The sequence below is a fragment of the Copadichromis virginalis genome, linkage group LG14 (assembly GCF_057382275.1).
Source record: "Copadichromis virginalis isolate Kocher_CV1m ecotype Utaka linkage group LG14, C_Virginalis_male_GT1.1, whole genome shotgun sequence".
Classification (NCBI taxonomy): Eukaryota; Metazoa; Chordata; class Actinopteri; order Cichliformes; family Cichlidae; genus Copadichromis; species Copadichromis virginalis.
This window is the reverse complement of record NC_140631.1, coordinates 38,565,125-38,587,521: the sequence shown is the minus strand read 5'-3', so window position 1 is coordinate 38,587,521 and position 22,397 is coordinate 38,565,125. Positions and strand designations below refer to the sequence as shown.

General features: G+C 44.2%; 1 protein-coding gene and 2 long non-coding RNA genes across 3 annotated transcripts in view; 2 read left to right on the top strand and 1 right to left on the bottom strand.

The window, feature by feature from the left end:
* Positions 1–1,974: 1,974 nt before the first annotated feature.
* On the top strand, positions 1,975–17,614 carry LOC146694588 (WD repeat-containing protein 20). The gene is made up of 4 exons (XM_085430839.1): positions 1,975–2,727; positions 6,457–6,639; positions 7,973–9,382; positions 12,728–17,614. The coding sequence occupies exons 1-4, from the start codon at positions 2,326–2,328 to the stop codon at positions 12,773–12,775; spliced, it is 2,043 nt and encodes a 680-aa protein (XP_085286965.1). The 5' UTR covers positions 1,975–2,325; the 3' UTR covers positions 12,776–17,614.
* A 2,671-nt stretch (positions 17,615–20,285) lies between these two features.
* LOC146694587 (uncharacterized) lies at positions 20,286–22,077 on the top strand. The gene is made up of 3 exons (XR_014923889.1): positions 20,286–20,513; positions 20,632–20,703; positions 22,027–22,077. It is a non-coding gene; the product is annotated as an uncharacterized LOC146694587 (long non-coding RNA).
* The window catches only part of LOC146694585 (uncharacterized), a 33,295-nt gene continuing 31,641 nt past the window's right edge, over positions 20,744–22,397 (bottom strand). The window contains exon 3 of the long non-coding RNA XR_014923888.1: positions 20,744–21,102. This is a non-coding gene — a long non-coding RNA (uncharacterized LOC146694585). The remainder of the gene's footprint in view (positions 21,103–22,397) is intronic.

Here is a 22,397-nt window from a genome sequence, read left to right as displayed (position 1 = left end):
GTACTCGACTACACTGCTCATGGCTTCAGATCGTTTAGGAAGCCTTCTCCTGTGTGCACACAGAGCCAGAGGAGGAGGTGCTGACTGAGAGCACAAATCCATGGTGCTCAGGCACGATAACGTTTTAGTTTGAATTCATAATTCTGATTCAGAATTTAGGAGTTATAAACAGACGCCGAGTGATGTTACAGCAGTTTTCCTTCATAATTCCTCCCATTCTTTCGTGTTTTTATTGGAGGGAACAAATACATCCTCTACATGCTGTCTCCGGTGTCCCTGCTTCATGTGGAATATTTCAAAGCCCTACAGCCGTAAATTATTTCAATTTGTTCCTCGCTGCCTTATGAAGAAGCTCAAGCCATTAGTGCCGGCACAGATTATATTTATTTTTCAGAAATCTATCAAACCGAGTCCAGTTAAGCGTGGATGGAGAACACAGTGATGGTGGTAATGAATGTATATTTATAGATTTACAGCAAACACACTGTCACTTCTATTAGCATCTTCATTTCAGGCCACTGGATTTGTGCATAACAAATCCTTCATTTTAATTAATTTATTCTGATCTGTAATTTTCTTTGTAATTTCAGCAGCTCAGTGTGAGCAGCGACAGCGTCAGGTTTCGGCACTTCTAATGAAGCCTCTCTGCTGGCACTAATCTTTTCCTAAAAAGACGCCGGAGTTATTCTCTGCTGAATTTAAAGGTGCTTCAGAAAAACTCTTGAGGTCCTTTATTCACTGAGGAGGGAGCGTCACACGTCACCGTCAAACATTTGGCTCATTCCAGGAAAACACTTAAGATACTTGATCACAGCCAAACATGGAATTTTGAATTTCATGGCATAAACTTGTTCAGTCTGCAGTGAAATATGAGTTACAAGATCATGTGCTAATTATATGTTATGATGTGAATTTCTTAGATATCTGGGCAGGCTTGTCCCACCCTGTGTCTGTGTGTAGTCAAAGCTAAACAACACAAAAGCATCGTTATTTTATACAAAAATTGCAGTTAAAGTTGAAGAGTGACAGGGTAGGAATGGGCTTAACAGGCATGGTTTTGAAAAAACAAAAAACAAAACCATTATCTGAAGCCACCAAAGAGTTTCTAACAGTAAAAACATTAGAATAAAGGAATTATTCAGAGTAAATGCTGGAATTATACTATGCAATGAATGCCTTTCTTTCTTCATTACTAGCAACAAGCAATATTTTGTGGTGAAACCAATCATCTCCACCTCACACAGCCATGATTCTGCATAATGGGTACTTTTATTTATTTATTGCTCTCAGTATGCTTGTGCTGAAACCTTTGTACGGTTACTTCAGCAGGATTATGATTTTCATATGAAAGTGCTGATACATCTTTCACCCATTCTTACAAACGTCTGGCCACAAACGGTTGATGGGCCCAAGCCAACTTGATTTGACGGTCAGGCTCTTTTGGAATAACTAAAGGAAGCATACGGGACATACTTTATTTGCTAAACCATCTTGTGCTTGTTTCATTCACGTTGGAAATACTGAGCTGAGTTTGGTGGACACCTTCAGCAGCATATCGGAGAAACGGCAGGTGTAACACAGAAAAGTTTACTGTATTGTATGTGTGGTTTAAAGGGCAAGAATTTAAAATATGTAATTAAATTCAATGATTTTCCCTCTTTTGCTTGTGTCTTGGATGGGCACTCAGCCGTGCACTGGCCCCCTACCCAGAAGACCCAGTGGATAATCTGATGTTTCACCACTTTTAAATATAATTTTAAGTAGCAGTGCTACTTTTCATGTAACACACCTGTCAGCACATCATAAGTCTGAATTTATTTCTGATCAAATACTCAGATTTCCAGTGCGCCCCCTTATTCTCGCCCCCTCTGCCCACAAAAATCTTGGAAACGCCCGTGGTCCTGGCCGGTCCACTGGTTGTTAAGTGTTGGGGGTGGGGTGGTTGACTGAGGCTGACGGGGGCTGGATGTCCTCTCTTTGCCCCCCGACCACAGTGGGAGTGCGCAGTGCCAGGCCGGGCCAGCAGCAGCAGCTGACGCACCGTCACACGTACTTTACGCACGCTGGATGAAGGCAGGCAGAGACCCGGCGGAGGAGGATGCTAACACCGGCTCGGTGGGGCTGTCTCCGGGGGTTTATTTAGCAGGCAGTGGGGGTGCCGGTGTAAAATGCAGCGGGGCGGACGGGCTGTGCGGGTCGGCCTTGCTGAGCTCGGCTGCTGCGCCTCATGTTCGCCTCTCACGCATCTCTCCTAGGACTTGTGATTAGCGCGTTTTTGTTTCCAGGTCAGAATCTCCGTTTCCTGTGCGGCGTGTTTGTACTAAAATGGCCGGAGATGGCGGCGCTCTGAAGGATATCAATGAGATTAAGTCCCAGTTCCGGACCAGAGAGGGCTTCTACAAGCTGCTCACCCTCTCAGACTCGCTGCAGCGGGGCGGGCTGCCGCGGGGGCCGTCCGCCGGAGCCACGCTGGGGCCCGGGGCCGGACCGGGTCCGATACCCGGCGGAGGGGTCGGGCTGCTGCAGGGGCCCGGGGCTGCAGCCGCCGCCGCTGCCGCCTCTTCCTCCTCCAATGCCGCAGCCAACTCCTCCCCGGCTGGCTTCCTGCCGCCGGTCCGGGTCTCCATGGTGAAGCTGCAGCCCGAAGACCCGAGCGAGGAGTCGGAGCGGGTGTGCTTCAACATCGGCAGGGAGCTGTATTTCTACACGTACACCAACATCAAGAAGGTGAGGCTGGGGGCGAGTTTAGCCTGGCGTGCTAAGCTGCTAGTGTGATGCTGCTGCTTCGCATTTCGTCATCTTTTCAGGCTCTCCGAGCGGCGGCTGCTGCTGCACCACCACCACCACAGCTTTCTGCTTGTTATGCAATGCAAAATGGAGCTGCTGCTCATTTGGCTGAATAGGTGGTGAGTGGCGCATCGTGCAAACGGATGCACAGTGTCAGAAGGAGCTGAAGGAGCAGGAAACGGCGAGAAGAAAGGCTCTGACGGCTCTCCATTCACTGCAGCCTTGCTGGGAGCTGAAGCCTGGTCCTTGGCTGGGGCTGCCTGCCAGCGCTCACAGCTGAAGGCTTGTAATTTGGAGGCACACTGCGAGATCATTTACTTTCTGCAAAATGTTGCTTTTTAACAACAGAACAATCCAGATGAACCATCACAGGCTCTGCAGCCTCCCTGTCCCCTCATTTACAAGGCCATGTGTCAAAAATAGACTCCATCCAGAGTGGGCTGAATTTGACTATTTTAATCATATTATCTAAAGGGACCCTGCTGTGCTTCATATTTTTGTTACTAGAGCAGCTTTGCATGAATCATTGTTATTCATGTTATCCTAGGCCTTACTGCAGCCCCTCCTCTCTTCCTTTAAACCAGCTTTCTCATGATTGGCTGCCCCTCACAAACAGAAGGTTTGTGACTGCAGGTGGGCGGGGCTTCTGTGCATATAGGGAGCATGTTTGAAGTAGACCTTTTAGTTTTTCTTGTTTAGCATCATATTTTTATTCTTCAGCACTGCTAGGAGAGCTTTGCATGATTCCTATAATCCTTAGTTGTCTTATTCCTGGTATTGGTGCAGCTCCTCTGTTTGTCCTCTGTTGGAAACAAGACACCATCAAAGCCTGCTAGGAGTGACCCTTGACACTCTTGTCCAAACTGAGTGGTTTCTGCCATAGAACAGAATGACTGGGTTTGCATCAAGAGGTCAGTGAGGGTGTTCTGCCTGTGCAGCCACCTGGAAATCGTTCTAGTGGTGATCAGACACGTCTTTATAGATGTGTATGCTAAGGTGTCAAAGCTTGTCATCAAGGGGACAGGAGAGGTTGGTCAGATGTCGTCTTTATTGGGGAAAGTGTTAAAACGGCTTTCTTCTGATTGGCTGCCCCTCTCAAACAGAAGATTTAAACAGCAGGTGGGTGGAGCTGCTGTGTGCCTGATATGACCTTATAGAAACGAGACCTGCCACTCAGCAGCCGCCTCCCTCACAGCACCTGCTCGGGCAGGTATTTTGAAGGTTCGATATCAGTAGTTCGATATCATGTTTTGATCAAATAGGTTTTAAAAACAGGACAGTTTCAGCTTTTGGGATTTATTTTCTGCAACATTTAAGTTTTTAAGTAAAGAAATGCAAACATCTGGCATCAGTAATTAAAAGTATGAAGTAATATAATGCAGTGAGGCCCTCGGACACTCGCTATTGATTCCAAATAATTATTCTCGACTTTTCCCATTTTCTGCCGAATCAAAACAATTACAGAGCTGATTTTGTCCTCTGTCCTCTTTTGTGTTTGCCTTCCACACACGAGAGGCTGAGGGCACCGAGGTGGTGGTTCTGGTTCACATCAGGACGAGGTTATGTCTTTTGTTTGAGGATGTAATCTCATTAGATGCTCATGCAGCAGCTGTTCACCACTGAAACTTAATCATTTTGACCCTCAAGTGACTAAAATGTCCACGTGCGGTCATTTATAACCCTGTTATTCTTTTTTTAATGTGTATTTATGATGATCACAGCTACAGTTTCCTGTATCTAAGATGCATGCTTTTAGCTGTTATGTCTGTAAGTTTGGTTTTATGCAAACAAACATTGCCAACAAAATTACTTTTATTTCCATAAAACATATTGTTCTTAGTTTTAATAATGCATGTACTGCAGTATGCTCATATCATTTTAATATCAACATTTAAATAACACTAGCAGTGACTCCATAATACTTTGAGGAACAACAAATTCCAATGAAGTCGTCATAGTCGGGCGGATTTTAATCACTTGTTACTCCCGTTTTGTACTCGGACTGAACAAACATCTGGTTTGCACGTGTAGAATATTTCAAATATTTTGTACAGAAAGATCAAAATTTCTGCTGAAGGCAAAGTTGCTACTCTGAGCCTGTTATGTGTGGGTCACCGCAGAACGTCACAATGTAGCGATTCATGTTAGAAAACACACATTTGTACAAAGCTTTCTGTGATCTTTGACACACAAATGGACCAGTTCCTGAAAAAAGTTGTAGAAGTAGATGAATGGTAGGAAACATTTATACAAATAAAAATATCACAACACACATAAATGTATAAATGCCTCCTCAGGCTTAACTTTGACCACTGACAGGTGATTTTTCTCTTCATCGTGACACTAAGGGTTTTAGTGACAAAAGACCACATTGTGATGGCTAAACAGCCGGGTCAGAGCATCTCCAAAGCCGCAGCCCTTGTGAGATGTTCCTGGTCCGCAGTGGGGAACCAGCGACAGAGTCACGGGCGGCCAAGGCTCACTGGAGCACAAGGGGAATGAAGGCTGGCCCGTGTGGACGACATATCCACAGACCACTCAGGGGCCCATGCTGACCCCCGTCCAGTGCCGAAAGCACAGAGAAGAGGCACGCAAGAACTAGACAGAAGCTCTGGAACAAGGTGGGACAATCTAATGGATCATGTTTTCTTTTACATCACGTGGACGGATGTGTTTTGCTTACCTGGGGAGCACCTGGCAGCAGGATGCACTGTGAGAAGAAGGCGAGCCAGCAGAGGCTTGTCGTGTGGATGTTACTTTGACACATACCACCTACCTTAGCATTGTTATAGATCTGGGGTGGGGAGCTCAAAGTCTCAGGGCCGTTGTCCTGCAAGTTTTACATATCACCCTGGGTCAACACACCTAACTCGAATGATTAGTTCATTACCAGCCTCTGAAGAACTTCAAGACATGTTGAGGAGGTAATTTAGCCATTTAAATCAGCTGTGCGGATCAAGGACACATCTAAATCCTGTGTGGCACCGTGAATGCATAAGTTATATTTCAGAACCCATTGAAGGAAAAGAGTGTTTTTGGCATGACAGAAAAAAAGAAAAGTATCATCGCTGAGGGTTTTCCCTGGAGCTGGATCTGCTTCCAGCCTGCAGCACCTCGTGCTTCTTAATGAGAAACGCTAATAACCTGTTTAAAGAAACTACAGGACGCATGTAAACAGCTTCCCCTTCCCCAAAGCGACTCGAGTAGCTTAAGCCCGCTGATCTCCATTGGAGCAGCAGTTTAGTGCATGATGATGATGATCTCTCAAACACAACCTCCTCCAGAGCATTTTAGGTCTGCAGCGTAAGTTTTCACAGAAAGGGAGTCACCTCCATAACCCTGAAAACATTTAGTTACCTCTCTAAGCTGTAGATCTTTGCAGCCCTGCCCTGTTTAACGGGTTCTCTCTGTGGTTGGTGATTGTCGGTGAACACAGCGGCCCTGCACAGAAACTTTGCTCCTTCGCTGAGATGGCAAACCCTGATGTGAAAAACGTTCAAATCAAGCTCCACTGCAGCTGCCATGGAAACACTTCAACGTGTGATGATTGGATTGTCAAAAAAAAAAAAGAAAGAAGGACAGAAACATAAGAATGGGCACAGAAGTGTGATGTTTGTTGTTTTGGTTCTCTGAATGTCGCTGAAACTTTCTCCTCGCTGTTGTCTGCAGGCTGTGGACCTCAGTAAGCCCATAGACAAGAGGATCTACAAGGGGACGCAGCCCACGTGTCACGACTTCAACCAGTACTCGGCCACAGCAGAGAGCGTAGCTCTCATCGTGGGTTTCTCAGCCGGGCAGGTCCAGTATCTCGACCCCATCAAGAAGGAAACCAGTAAACTCTTTAACGAGGAGGTAATAAATCTGTGTCTCGGCTTTAATCTGGGTTTGTTGCAGAGAGCCGACCTGGCAAACAGGCTTGTGGTGTGTGCAGATTATGTGGCAAATTAAAACAAAACAATATGTTCATCAGATCTCAGGGATATAATGAAGGGTGGAGGGCTGAGGCTGGTGTAGCTCTTAATTTTGCAGGACAAAATTATTTTTTTTGAATCAAGTTCAGTTTTTTTTAATTCACATGCAAAGAAACAAATCTGACCAGTCAGACCACTGCATTTGAGCCAAATCTCAGACATGCAGCTAAACGTTCTCTGGGTCAATTGGCTCTCTGAAGTGATTTCTCTGCATTCACAGATGTGGCCCCAACTCAGCTCACAACAGCTCAAACTGAGATCTTGAAATATGTAGGAAAAGCTGTCGTAATGTAGCTTCAGCTCCGGGATGAAACCACGAAACTGTCCCTGCTGCTGTGTTCTGATGAGAACTGGATGAGCCCAGCGTCTGTCTCTTCCTTTTCCTGTTTAGAAACATCAGAATCAGCTCATCATCGCTTGATCTCGACTTCATTTTTTTTCCTAACGTGCATATTTTTGAGGACACTTTCAGGGTGTATATACTTTACACGACAAATTTGCATCTGAAAAGTTCATAATTTCATGTCTGGTTTGTTTGTTTGTTTTTGCAATGTGCTTGGTATGTAAAGGCTTTTATGCTGAAAGAATGGCTGGGTATATTTCCACCTTAGCCCATTTCCTGTATGTTTTCCTGCCTCTACTGTCAAAAAAATAAAAACTGGGGCGCACTGGCAACTGTGGCTACATGTAGCTTGCCGTCACCAGTGTGTGAATGTGTGTGTGAATGGGTGGATGACTGAATGTGGTGTAAAGCGCTTTGGGGTCCTTAGGACTAAGTAAAGCGCTGTACAAATACGGACCATTTACCATTGAGTTATAAACCTTACAGCAGCGTTTTGATCAATAGATGCTTTAGATAGACAAGAAATCCATGTGTTCCAGTAATGCAACTGAGTTTTAAATGAGAGGCACAGCTGAATGTCATCGGTACACAGATGATAAAAAATGGCTTTAAAACTACGGAAGGCCAGGACTGCCATAATGAATTAATTAAATACACCATTAAATAATTAATTAAAATTGTAAATAATTAATTAAATAAATATTTGACACATTTAATTAGTTATTTATTTATTTCACATTTTAATTAATTATTATTATTATTAATTAATAAACTCAACAAAACCTAAAACTCATACTTTTCTAATGTCTTTCTCCACCCTTCCTTCCCTCTCACCTTCTCCGTCTGTCCCCACCTCCTTCCTCTTTCACAGAGGTTGATAGACAAATCCAAGGTAACGTGTCTAAAATGGCTTCCCAAGTCGGAGAACCTGTTCCTGGCCTCCCATGCCAGCGGTCACCTCTACCTCTACAACGTGGACCACCCGTGCGGCACCACGGCACCACAGTACTCTCTGTTGCGGCAGGGCGAAGGCTTCGCCGTTTATGCCTGCAAAACCAAGACGCCGCGCAACCCTCTGCTGCGGTGGGCCGTCGGGGAGGGAGGCCTCAACGAGTTTGCGTTCTCCCCAGATGGCGTGCACGTGGCGTGCGTGGGCCAGGACGGATGCCTGCGTGTCTTCCACTTTGATTCGATGGAGCTTCAGGGCGTGATGAAGAGCTACTTTGGTGGGCTGCTCTGTGTGTCGTGGAGCCCAGATGGGAAATATCTCGCCACGGGAGGGGAGGATGATCTGGTTACTGTGTGGTCATTTGCAGAAAGCCGAGTGGTAGCGAGGGGGCACGGCCACAAGTCTTGGGTCAACGTGGTGGCATTCGATCCCTTCACGACTTCCCTGGAAGATGAGGAGCCTATGGAGCTCAGTGGCAGCGAGGAGGACCTCCACCAGGGGGCACAAAATAACTCCATGCACTTTGGGCGGGTTCGAACGAGCAGCACGTTATCCCGCCTTTCTCGGCACAGCTCGAAAGGCGGCGGCTCGCCATCGGTCACTTACCGATTTGGCTCGGTGGGGCAGGACACCCAGTTCTGTTTGTGGGACCTGACGGATGACGTGCTGTACCCGCGCCTGCCGCTGTCCCGCGCCTTTACTAACACTTTTGGGCCTTCGCTGTCCAACTCTGGCAGCGGGGGGATCAACAGCACCTCAGGTGGGGGAGGAAGTGGAGGTGTGGAGGGACATCATCACCCCCCGAACACTAACACCGGCACCTCCAACCCACCCACACTCCCTTTACCGCTTCCTCGCTCCCTTTCGCGCTCCAACTCTTTGCCCCACCCCGCTGTGGCGAACGCCTCCAAAGGCCAGGGCGCCTCAGAGGGCAGTGGGGGAGGAGGAGGAGGGGGAGGGAGCAGCGGTGGAGGAAACAGCACCCCCTTCAGCATCGGCCGCTTCGCCACTCTTTCCCTACAGGAGCGCAAGTCGGATAAGTCCGGCAGCAGCGGGGGCGTGGAGAAGGAGCACAAGCGGTACCACAGCCTGGGCAACATCAGCAAAAGCAACGACAAGATCAATGTGGCGCCGAGGAGCAACCGGCTGGACGCCGCCAAGGTGCTGGGCACTACGCTGTGCCCACGCATGCACGAAGTGCCGCTGCTGGAGCCGCTGGTCTGTAAGAAGATTGCACACGAGAGGCTGACGGTCCTGGTGTTCATGGATGACTGCATCATCACGGCCTGCCAAGAGGGCCTCATCTGTACCTGGGCACGGCCGGGGAAGGCGGTACGTCTCCTGTTAACATTTTTAAGTCATAGTTTTTCTCTCTAGTTGTTTAGTCTCGCAGTCGGTCTTAGATGTTAGAGAATAACTCGCTTCACATGTCTTCATAACTCCAGTCCAACATGGTTTTAATTTACAGTGCAGGGCAAAAACAGAGACTGTTCACAAAGATGGACTAAGCCATCATCACATCATCTTTTATTTTACAGGGTATCATCTAAGCCTTTAATCTGGTGTTTTAAAGCCAGATGGGACCATGTTTGGGTGAGACATCGAAGCTGCTGCAAAGAGTGAACAGCCCAGTTCATGCAGGCATTTCAGCCTCACTCTCGTCCTCATGAATTATGGCACATGCCACCAGGGACATGAAAAACTCAGAACAACCGAAGGCTCAATCAAGGACAGTGCACGCATTGATTTCCCAGTTGCAGATTTTCTACACCTGAAAGCAAACCCTACTTTATCATCTAATTTATTCTAAACAGGATTTAACCTCTTCAGAAGGTTGGAGCAAAGTGTCTTGAACCAATTTGTTAGTCTTAAAAGAGGACAGAGAAACACTGAGTGCTCGTGTATATTTCAAGAAAAGTTGTGATGTATTTCTGAGTAGCCCAAGTCTTGATGCACGCTCAATCTTTCAGGGAAGAAAATCCCAAAGGTTGATTCTGTTCGTCTGGACGTAGCGTTTTTGTGGGAGAAACGATTCGTCACTCATCCAGGTGACTTCTTCAGTCTCAGCTGACTGCAGGTTTCCCCAAATCTTATAAACAGTACATTTGCACAATAACTGAAGCTAGCACCACTGAATGACCAATGGGCTGGAAGGTCAGTTCCTTGATCATTAATATGCAAATTGTCATGATCATTGATCAACAACCACTGATCAATGGCCATGAGTACCATTCACAGAGAGTTGGGGAATGGCTGCAATCACAGCATTGTAAGATGGTGACAGATGTACCCTTAGGCCCCCTCCTCGATTCAGAGATGGTCTTTCCCTTTTCACGTAAATGGCCTCCTTGACTCCGCCCTCAAACCAGCGTTCCTCCCTGTCCAGGATGTTACATCCTCATCATTGAAAGAGTGTCCACTGGCCTGTAGGTGTAAATAGACTGCAGAGTCCTGACGAGGTGGCTCTTCTGTGTTGTGCCATCCGCTTCGCCAGAGGTTGTTTGGTTTCCCCGATGTATAAATCCTGGCAATCCTCTGTTTATGCCAGGGGACCTGATCCTTGGGGTGGACCAATTATTTATTTTTATTTTTTGTTCTGAAAAAATGAAGACGTCACCTGGATGAGCGCCACTCCCACTGAAACTGCTGCGTCCAGACGAACAGAATCAAGTTTTTGGGTAGCCCAAGTAGTGCTAAACACTTAAACAGTAGTATTTATGTGAAACACATTTGTCGTTTCGCCTTCAGCACCAACCATTTTCTTGCATATTTTTCAGAGTTCAGTGGTTTGTTGGAGGTTGTTGAGGTAGCTCATCATCATTGGAGGCTGACTCCCGCCTCTCAGACATGCTTGTCTCATTATTATGTATAGAAGGAAACCTAGCATGGTGTTGCTATAGCAGTGGTGCCCAAAAATGTTCCAGAAGACACTAGCCCCGAGGAGCCTTATGAATTAGTGGAGGTTAGGCCGAACAGACACCTGGAGTCTAAATCTGTCTGTTCTCTGAACTTTAAGGAGCAGGTGTGTTATTAAAAAAGTTGAATGCTAAGAAGTGTGTACATTTGCTGCTGAGATCAAAGATTTGGCAAAGGCAAAAATTAAAAGTACAGTTTGAAAGCGCATCAGCTCTCATTGGAAAAAATTAACCATGCTGGATAGGTGCTCTGATATGGGCTGGGTATGTGGTAGAATAGAATAGCCCTTCATTGTCATTGTAAATACATCAGGAATAGTAAAGACATCAGGAATAAATGGCCAACAGAACAGATATATACTATAATATATTCAAAGCAAGAGAAAGGGAAGCAGTGCAAAAGGACTCTGTCTGAGTATTGAGTCCATGTGTGAGAGGCCTGAATGAAGAGGGTTACTCAGACCATGGCTCAGATTGGTGAGTTGGGTGGGCAGGTGTGGGGCGGGGGGTGTTTGTTAACAGTCCGAATGGCTCAGGGGAGGAAGCTGTTAGTGAGTCTGGAGGTGTGTACCTGATTGACCTGACCCCGCAGCAGGTCAAACAGGTGGTGGGGTTTTCTGAGATAGGTTTCGGCTTCACTTCCAGATCCTCCTAAGTCAGGGTCCTGCTGCCTGTCCTGTAGAGGTCTTTGCAGGTCTCCATGGATACGTCTCCCCAGACCGTCACTGACCCACCACCAAACTGGTCGTGCTGAGCGAACCTGCTCTCATCTGTATAAAGCACAACCTCCCATTTCTGGTATTCTATGGCAAATGCCAGTTTGGGCTACAAGGTGCTGGGCAGTGAGCACAGGGCCCACTAGAGGGCGTCGTGTCCTCAGGTCACCCTCATGAAGTCTGTTTCTGATTGCTTGGTCAGAGACATTTACAGCTCTGGCACTGCTCATGCTGTTCCTCCTTTCACTGAGGAGCAGATACTGGTCGTGCTGATGGCTTAAAGACCTTCTGTGGCCTGCCCAGCTTCATAAGCCTCTTTTCCATTAGTAGCTACTCGGATTGACTCCACGGATCGGCACTATTCGGCTCAGATTGATACTGATCAAATTCAGTACTACCTAATGTGGTTGTCGTCATATCATATCATATTTCATCATATCAACGTGTCTGAGCGTCCCTCGACGTCATTAAAATGTGACACGAATGCTAAAAAGCAGTTGAACAAGAATATACTTGCTGTTGGGTCTGTGGCTTCGTCAAATTCGTGGGAACACGGTGTTGTTTTTTGTAGCCATTTTAAAAATGGCGGTTTTAATTTTCATGAACAACAGACTCTCGAGTGATGCTACTGACCAGCCAATTGGTGGCATGCAGTCTGACGATGTCGCAGTTTAGTACCTGCTTGGATCGCGTGGAAACCCGGCGAGCAGGTACCAGGTACTATGACCTAAACCCTGAAAACCGTGGTGAACCGTGCCGAGTTGATCCAAGTATTCTAATGGAAAAGGAGTTATAGAGTAGTTCATATAAGAAACTGGGACTGATGTGGAGGACCACATCAATAATCTAATAAAGAGATAAAATTAATATTGAACAGAATCGAGTTTAGCGTATTGATAAAACCCTTTAAACAGACACTGGGTCTGGTTTGCCCACTTATTTAATTATCAGTATAATTATGAACCAGGGTAAAGTTCGGTTTGAGTGCAGACAGGAGAGGATTTTCAGTGCGTCTAACTTTGTGTTTTTCTTCTTCTCCCATTCAGAACCTGACAGCACAGAACGGGAACTCTCCGAGCGGCACGGTGGTATAGCTGGAGGGGAAGCTTTGCACTCATCCCTCCATCCTTTCCCTCGTCGTCGTCGTCCTAATATGTCAGAATTTGGGGCCAACTACCAGAGACTATACCTGACCTACCACTGCAGTATTAACCCTCAGTATAACTCTCTGTACACGCCTTCACTCAGAGGTGGGAAACTCTTCCTGAAACACTCATTTAGGAAAACTTGGGAACAAATGACACATTGAATATAGCACTAAGCCACAGTAGACCATATCAGTATATGACAGAAGTATGTGGACACCCCTTTAGTTGTTTTGTTTGTTTGTTTTCTTTTACTGCTGCTTTTGTTTATTTTCTGAGGAATGTTTTAAAGCAGCGTGGAAACCAGCCAGACCTCGTTTAGGATCAACTGGAACTATGAAATCAGTGTTAGACGCCACTAATGTGTTGGAAAAGCTGTTGCAGCAGCAGAGTATGAGTCACATACGGGTGAAGTGTTCGGGTGTCCATGTATTTTTGACCATATGATGGACCTAAAAAGCCAGCCTTATTGTTGAAACATTCAAATTTCACAACCTGTTCTGCTGATCTGGACTATTCGAGCACGTCAGCTCTACCTGGTCCCATTTTCCACATGAATTTCTTCCACTGTAGCGAAGTGGAAGTTTTTTAAAATGGGCCATTTTAAAAAACATTTATCAATTGGTTTAAATTTGCCATCACTGATAAAGTATAAACTGGATGTGTCTCTTTGGGCAGCTTTATTTTTAGATTTCTCTGTGGAAGTCTCCTTCAGAGAGTCTAAAGGGTGACCGTTCAGGGAGCGAGCACAGATGATGTTTCTGTGGGTGAAATGCTCCTCCTTCAGAGTCCTCGGGATGTTACGGGGGCCTCTAAACCTGGTTCACACATTTCATGCTGCTCAGCTTCCTGGAAAAAAATGAAGATCATCATCCGTGGTCGTACTCCTCACTTGATGTGCTCCCATCTAGCCTGGACTCTGCAGACTCTTCCACTGAAAACTGCTCGTTTGTAGCCGGATTGATAGCTCTCATCAGATGTGTACGTTTGTAATCATTATTAGAAAACTTCCACTGAGTGATCTAAAACACGCAGCAAGCCTGGAGGCGGTACAGAGGTGCACAAGGAGACAGTCTTGAAGTGCAGATTAGCCAAAATTAAGTCCAGAAAGTTGGGAAGTTTTATTATTTAATGAGCTTTTTGTCCATGATGGAAGTGAGAAAAGTGTTTCTCAGGAAGAGTTCCCCCCCCCCCTAAGTGGGACTGCGGTTTATTCCCACTGTTTCCGCCCTCCCTCCTCCGTGTCTCTCTGCAGAAAGACTGCTTTAACCGCGTTCTTCATCCTTCGGTCTGTAACCCCGAAGCAACAAAGGAGCTAACGGCAGGCCCTCCTCCATCGGACCCCTCCCTTTTTCCCCTTCATGCTAAAGACACTGCAAAAGCCACGGCCATTGTATGTATGTTATTTATTTTATCACAAGACTGTGTAGTAATTTATACTGTAAATAATGAAAATACTCTATAAATACACAGCGGACAAACGTGTAGGGACTCGGCAGCGATGATGAGGTGAAGACGAAGCAGGAAAGATTATTAATATATGAAGATCCTTCTATTGTACATACAAACGAGACGGTTATAAATCGAATGTCTGCTGTTTTAGGGAACATGAAGATGTCGATGTGTTTTTATTTTGTGTTATAGAGTTTCTCCCTGAAAGCAGTCTGGGTTTAATCTGATGTTTTTGGTGTCGGGGTGACCGACCCGACTCGAGCACAGAGAGCAATCATTTCAGCTGACTGTCCAAGCTAATCAGTCAAATCGTCACTAATCCTCATGCATCCTAATGAGTAACGTTGGCACCAACAAACGCACACTGTTGCACATTCCAAGCACACACACGCACACACAGTCCCCCTCTTGGTGTAGCATCATGTATTCTGTGTTATGGACTCTCCTGTCGCACCTGAATTGCCTCTTGCAAGAATTTGCACATAAAATAAATCCACAGTTCATTGTTAGCTGCCACATTCAGGGGTGTACTTTCTGTTTATCGATCTGACTGAAGCGGCAAAACGGCTCCCATAACGCCCCCGACACTCACTGCACACGTTTAGTTGGAAGGAATTTAATAATTGCACATCTCCGTGATGAAGTTTGTTCCCTTTGCGTGACTGAATTTACTCTCGACTTGACTTTTCTGCCTTCCTATTCCTGACGATAGAAAAGAAAGCAAAAATCTGTCTGATTTTTCACTGTCGGCCATAAACCTGCCAAAAGCTGCGCCTGAAAGTTTAAACCACGTCTAAGACGGAAAGTTTCCCTCACATTTAGCATTCACTGAGTCCCGGGATCCAAAAGGACATCTGCATCTGGATTAAGGAGCTATACTTTCACAAAACCATCTAGACAATGTTTTTCTTTTGGTTCAGCTTGATTTGTATCTGTGAAAATGGAAAGCCAACGGGCAAATTTACCCCTCCGGGAATTTCAAAAATTCCTAGATCCCAGAAAATTCCAAATTGCTTGGGGATCAATTGAGCCAATCTTAAAACTTCCAATTATTAACATTTTTGCGAGTTTGAGTTTTTACTAAGTTTAACTGTCAGGCGTGTTATTAGTATTAAAATAATTCCTGGTTGAATCCTTGCACTTCCCTGTATGATACTCACATAACTTTCAAAAGTAGATTTTTATTGATATTTCCGATAAAGTACAGAGATGTGATTGTACGTCACTTTAGTTCTTCAGTTTTGCTGATCCAGATGGTGTGTAGTGAGGATACGTTTGAGCCCAGATTGTAATCCAGACATTTCTGGTAGTAACAATTTATAATCAGCTGATTTAGAGGCTACAGGACTGCACCTTAACCATCCTCCCCTCATAATCGGACTGTATTTCTGTTCACTCTGATGCTGTGTGCATGACTACTTTAAAAATTTGCTAATTTTAGTATCTCGGAGTATTTAAAGCGACACAGTAGTAGTAGTTTCTGATTGGCTACGTCATAAAGACACAATTTGAAGAGTGAATCCCTGGGTGGGTGGGGCTTCTCTGTCTGAGATGACCATATAAGGAATAGCCTCACTTGGTGACCTCATACAGAGCCAAGGGTAGAAAAAAAATAAACTGTTACTGAGTTTTTAGTTTACAGGGATTCCTACACATACACTGACCTCATAAATTGAACCTTTGTCCAGGTTTAATAAAAGCACCCAGCATTCTAACATTAGGTATATCACAGAAAAGAAGGAAAAGGAGAATAGCATTAATAGTTAACACTGAAACTTTGACTGATGCTTCTGTGTTGTAAACATGATACGTTTTTGCGATATCAGGGCCAGATGTTGCCAAGAATCAAATTAAACTGAAACGGCGTATTCATTAACAGGTTATTGGCCTGATTTATTCAAAACCAGGTGTCAGTATTCAGCGCCTTCCTGTGTTTGATCTTAAACTTGTTCTTACCTGTCTGCCTATAAATAGCTGAGCAAACGTCCCGCGCTGCAGGAGCCAAGGTTGCGCCCTTGGAGCCCCAGACAAACCGTCGGTTTCTTGGCTTTGCGTCTGAGTCGCCGTTGTCGCAGCATGTGAATTCATTCTTGTCGTCATAGCAACAGCACGCCCGAGGAGGGTATCTTCGAATGAGCATCGTGAGCTTGTGGAGTCGGTCTCGGCTTTAGGGCCAAATTAATGTCGCATCGCGACGTGCGAGGGGAAAATCTGGACCTTCACCTGAAACACTGATGAGAGCACAGATTATTTAAGAGGTTTAACTTCTCCAAAAACATCTTCAAACTAAGTATTTCACAGCCAGGTGTTTGTTTACAGGTGAACTAAGCCTGCTTCACAATGCAGCATCAAAAACCTACCAAACTCCCTGGATACTCGAATATAGTCGGAGATTTGCCTTTGTCTCTATGGTTTGTAAAGGTTTTGGTTCTTTAAACTTGATGATTTTAGAGATCACAGTCTCTCTGTGTGTTTGTCCTCTCTGTTGCGCAGAATTAGTGTCAAATTTTATTGGAGAAGTACAATAAAGTCACAAGTTAAAACTCGTTTTAATGCAGCTTCAAGATTTCCTGTAACAACGCAGTGCCTCTGACGTCTCCTCGCAGTGTTTCCATCCATGACAAAGAGGCAAAAATGAATCCTGCACTGCAAGAGCTTATTTAGAAATCAGCACATTCTTGACTTGAACACTCACTGGGATAAAAGATAAAACATTCAGCAATAAGAGAGTCTTCAGTTCGTTTGAGAGCTGTCTTTTTAAAAAGCAGGATTTGGTTGCGTTTTTGTGCCGCATTAAGTGGAAGAAACGGTTTAAGCAGTGAGTGCTGACAGAGGTGACATTGGAGAGCAGCGTGAAAAATTTGAAATTTTTTGTTTTAGATTTGCAGCAACTGGTGTTTGTTTGAGGCGCTGAAATCAGAAAATTGAGTGTTGTTCACTGACCTCTGTTCATTTCTGTGTTCAGACTGTCTGCAGGCAGCAAAAGGAAAACAAACAGCCCTGAGTAAACAACATGTAACCCCCCACACACACTCGCACACACTCACACGCTAAAATCCAGACTTGCAGACGTTCAGCACTGAGGGAACAAACGGCGTTCCACAAATCTTTTCATCAGGATGAAGAAAAGCAAGTCAAACCACTTTAATATGTCCGTGTTTTTCTCCCGTGTGCTTGTTAATGTTGAAATATGCATTCTTCATTAATCACCATACACACACACACACACACACACACACACACACACACTCTATGCCTGCTCTGATGGAAGTTAAAGCAGCTGAATGACGTCACTGTTTGTAAATGGAGATCTGTTATTAAAACGTGAAACCTGAACCTTCTGTTATCTGTTCTTCTCACTATAACGAGTCATATTAACATACTGAAAACAAGCCTGTGCTTTTTCATGTGGATTCATGAAGAGAGGGTTTAAATGTTTCTGTGCTTGAACTAAATATAGGCTCGAAGCATGAAGTGTAGCTGAGCTTTTGTAGCTCCAAGGACAGCTGGAGGGACCAAGATGGTAATTTTGCATCTTTAAGGCCTTTAAAGTCTTTTTTTTCTTTCCTTTTTTTTTTTAGCGTTTGGAAGATTTTTTAAAAAAAAAGAAAGCTCCCAGATTAAAATCTTCTGCCCCCCGTGTCCTAGAATAACAGGATTTAACAGCCTGCTTTTTGCACACAGACACTGGGAGTCTATGGAAACATCTGCAGAACACAACAGCTTACATATGAGGACAATATTGTGTTCGTGGCGTTTAAAAGAACTCCTTATATCCTTGGATATAAGGAGTTCTTTTAAACGTCACGAACACTTTGTTTAACATTCCCAGAATCACCGCAGATCGAAGATACCCTGAACTATCTGTCTGGGGAAGTCTAGCCATCTTGTCTTTCTAACAAGGACATTGATATTCCCGGAGCTCCTCACACTCCTACGCATTAGCAGTAGAGAACTAAACCAGAGGTAAAGGACTCATTCATCGATGTTCACAGGAGTAAACTGGATCAATGTTAAATGTCTGAGCCTAATTGTATGCGTCATACTGCTATCAAGGGGTCAAAGGGTAATCCTTCGGTCTGCAAACCACTGAGTGGTTGCATTAGTCATCAGACCACTGCAGTGACATGTCACATACATGTCACTGCAATTGTCTTTTGTTTGTTCTTGTTTTATGTGTAAAAAGAAGCGCTGCTGAAGTTTCTATGTTATAAATTAGACATAGAGTCAAGGCTGACATGCTGTAGTAAAACAACTATTTCTTAGATGGAACGACAGATAAAATTGAAAAATATTGAAATCTAATGACTCCAGAGAGACAAACACCTGATTTTTGCAGTTGTATCGACTTTGAAAGATTGTTTCAATTATCTGCAACGCTAAAAGGTAAATCCACAAAAATAGGGCAAACACAGCAGAGTTCCCAGAGTTGTTCGCAGTAGCTTGTCATGCGTTCCAGCAGAAGTTAAACGCAACTGTGCTCAGATTTCACTTAAACACTAAATCGTTCACTCTTGTTGCTCAAGCCAGTGAGGAGGAAGCTGAAAGTTGATGCCAGCAACGGAAGGAAAAAATCTGAGACGCACAGGAGGAAGATGAGGACGAGTTAGATTAGGAGTCCTTTCAGATGAAATGTGAGCAACTGTGCTAGACTTTGCTTTCAGTGGCAGTGCTAGTCTCTTAGATTTATTCTCATTTCACTTTGTTCTGAGTTAACATAATGTTTAAAGAAATAACAGGAACTCTCATGGAAAGGAACAAAGGTGTTTTTCTAATGTCTTCAGCCCAGTAACATAAAAGCTTTTTGTTATTTATCCAAACCTCTTGTGAGTGCCTGAAATTTGCCTGAGTGAAATTTTTTTCCCAGTTTTTGTTCATAATTTTTCCATTTTTCTTTTTTTCAACATACTATTTATACTTGATTCTTATAATGTTGGATGAGAAAAATGTGAAACAGGCCACTTTTAAGTAAGGTATGAAGTCTTATGACATATACAAAATAAATAAAACTCAAATCTTTACCAGATGCTTTATTCTGTTTTTTTTTTTCTTATGTAAGTGAGGGCATAAGTTCATCACACTGTAATAACGGAAGCTGAGGTCCTACTTCTGATTTTATCTCATACTTTTGTAATTTCTGTGGAACTGCCACAGAAAAATTCAAGTTGCATTTTCTGAGCACTGTTTTTGTTTTTCTGTTGAAGTGTGGGTGATATGGTTGCTGGGTGACACTGTGCAGATCTGAGCAAAGGTAAAACTTTGGTTTTTGTGAGTTTTACCAGAAGAGTCAGATGTTTGGTTCATGTAGTTTGTAGATTGAGTTTTGGGACATAAAGTTTGGAGATAGTTTAAAAAACTGTAAAATGTGTTTAGCCAGCAAACCCAACCTGTGAGAGGATCCAGGGAGAACACAAGCATGGGGCAAACCCCACACTGACTAGAGAAATCAAATCAGGAACCTTTGTGCTGTGAGGCAACAGCGCTAACCACTACACCATCGTGCTTGATATGAATATGAGACACACACATAAACAGACGTGTCTTCTAATCTGCTCCTGTAATGAGGAATGGCTATTTATAGTTACCCTGAAACGAAGACGTGACTGTAAGAATGAGGCAGCACTTTTTTGATACCGAGCCTATCAGTTACAAATCCAAATGTCTGAGGCTTAGCGCCTGCCCTGCAGAGCCATCAGCACAAGATGTGCATGGCAACTGGAGTACTTTATTTTGTAGAGGACTGTTACAGATTTGTATGCGCTAATGAGTAGCCATTTTTATCAAGCGTGTTTTCGTCTCTGACGATCAGTGGAGTGGCGACGCAAACGAACACCATCAGCTGTAATTCCGCTGTGAGCCTGCAGAGGAAGAAAATACCCCGTTAAACACTCGGGCTGATGGTGGTAGAATGGATCGGCCGGAGGGACGCCTTGTTCTACTGTGATTGGCTGTTCCGTCGTATAACTGATGACGTTCCACTGAAGGCCGCAACAGTGTTGATGTTCACTGTAACATTGTAGCTTCAGGCGGTGTGCTGATGTAACCAATCAAACATTCGTGTGTGTGTGTGTGTGTGTGTGTGTGTGTGTGTGTGTGTGTGTGTGTGTTAATGTAACAAAGCATTGTTCTGGTCGGGTGGTGCGCTCAGGCTGTAATGCAGAAACCGTCTGTTGGAAAGAGGCAACAGTCACAGCTGGTTAGACACCCTGATCCAGGCTGTTTAATCTGAACAAAGGTTCAAAGTGTTTTTATTACTTTTTACTGTTGAATCCACTACGTGGATTTTTTTTTTATTTTCTAGTATAGTTAAACTATTCATTTAAATGACGCTTTAACTCCCTCCCCCAAAAAAGTGCTCACGTCAGAGGTGCTTCAGATGGCTGCTGAGAGGCGGAGAAACATCTGGAAAGAGTTTGAATGTACAGGTGAGCTCACGGTGTCAGACTGTGTATCCACTGAAACCTAGAAGAGTCACGGTTTTTGAGGCTCTTCTTTAGTCTTTCTAATAAACAATATGCGTATAAAGAAGCCTGTTTTGTTAGTGTACTGAGCATGCGCAGGCTGAAACAGTGCAGCTGTCTGTGTTTGACAAAAAAGAGTCACAGTCACATCACGTCTCCATAAACAAGATTCAAAAATAATCGTTAAACACCTCTGCATCATGTTCCAGTACTGTCCGACGGCCTCCAGTCTCACTTCTTCATGTTCCAATTATCAAAGACTTTCTTGTAATTTTTGAAGTGGTCTTGTTCCTCCAGGCTTTCTGATGGACCTTCTTTGGATGTTGGCTGCTTGTTCATTAATTTTCAGTCCAGTCCTTTTGCCTGACAATTTCAGAAAAATGTTTTTGTTTGTTAAAGTTTTCACTCCATTCCCTTCGGGTTTCTTGAATGCTGAGCTATCATAAAAAAGACACTTAAGGGATGAACCAGTGCTGAGCCTATACATAACATACATGTTTTCTTTTAACACATTTGTTCCCATTAATTTTGCAAAACTAAAAAGTTGAACTATTAGAAATGGTCAGAGTGTAAGTGTGCCTGTGAAGAAGTTCTTCTTAAGTAAGGGAAACAGAGAAAAGGCTGAGGTATGCCAAATCAAAGTTGTCATGTAGGAGGTCAGGAGAGGTCACGAGTTTCCTGGAAAACATTTAAAAAACTTAATTAATTTCAGCTTTGAATTGTGGGTATTAAATGTAAATTGATTCCAGAGGTTTACTTCACGAAACCCCTCAGCTGCTTCAGTTAAGTTGCCCCCTCCTCTTCTTACCCCCTGGTGTTAAGGGGCAGGTGGCGGAGAAGCTCCATCTAAGCAAAGCGGCTGACTGGCTGTGCTTCGTAGAATAAAATGTAGTAGAATGCCTTCATTGTCACTATACAGTTGTACAATGAGATACAGAGCATCTCCTACTCAGTGCAAACATGTGGGGTGGGGGGGAACAGTTCTTCAGCACTATATACATAAGAACAGTATTAACAGAGATAAAATATATAAAATGTACAAATATGTAAAAAGGTGTAAGAAAGTAAATATGTAATAAATAGTGTTATGTATATACAGTTGGGTTATTGCACATAGAATAGGGTATTCATGACTGCGTATTTACGATCAACACTCAAACCCCAAGATTTTGCCAACTTTGTCCTAAAACTAAGTTTTAAAAATATTTCCTCTCCTGGAAATCAAAATTCCGGCCTCCGTTTTCACTCCATTCCCTTCAGGATTCTTGAATGTTGTTTCTCTCTCAGGTTTCGCTTCTTACATGATCACCGTATTCGTTATGACGACACGCCATGTCAGCGTCCCTCCAGCTGATGCAACCTAGCCGAGAGTGAAACGCAGTAAGGAGCCTCAGAGCGCCTGCGTCGAAGGGTGAAGGCAGAGACGCCAGTAATACCGGAAACAAGAACGTCTACAAAATAAAGGCACCATTCGACCGAGTGACCCACTTTCCCAATCTGCATCAAATTTCAGCTGCTAAATGATCCGTCATCGACCACTGGTGATATTTTATCAGGCATATGTATGTACTGTGTGGGATGTAAAACTATAATAAACACCCATCAAACCATTGCAAATCAAAATACCTGTAATTACAAACGAAGGTTTATTTCGAAAA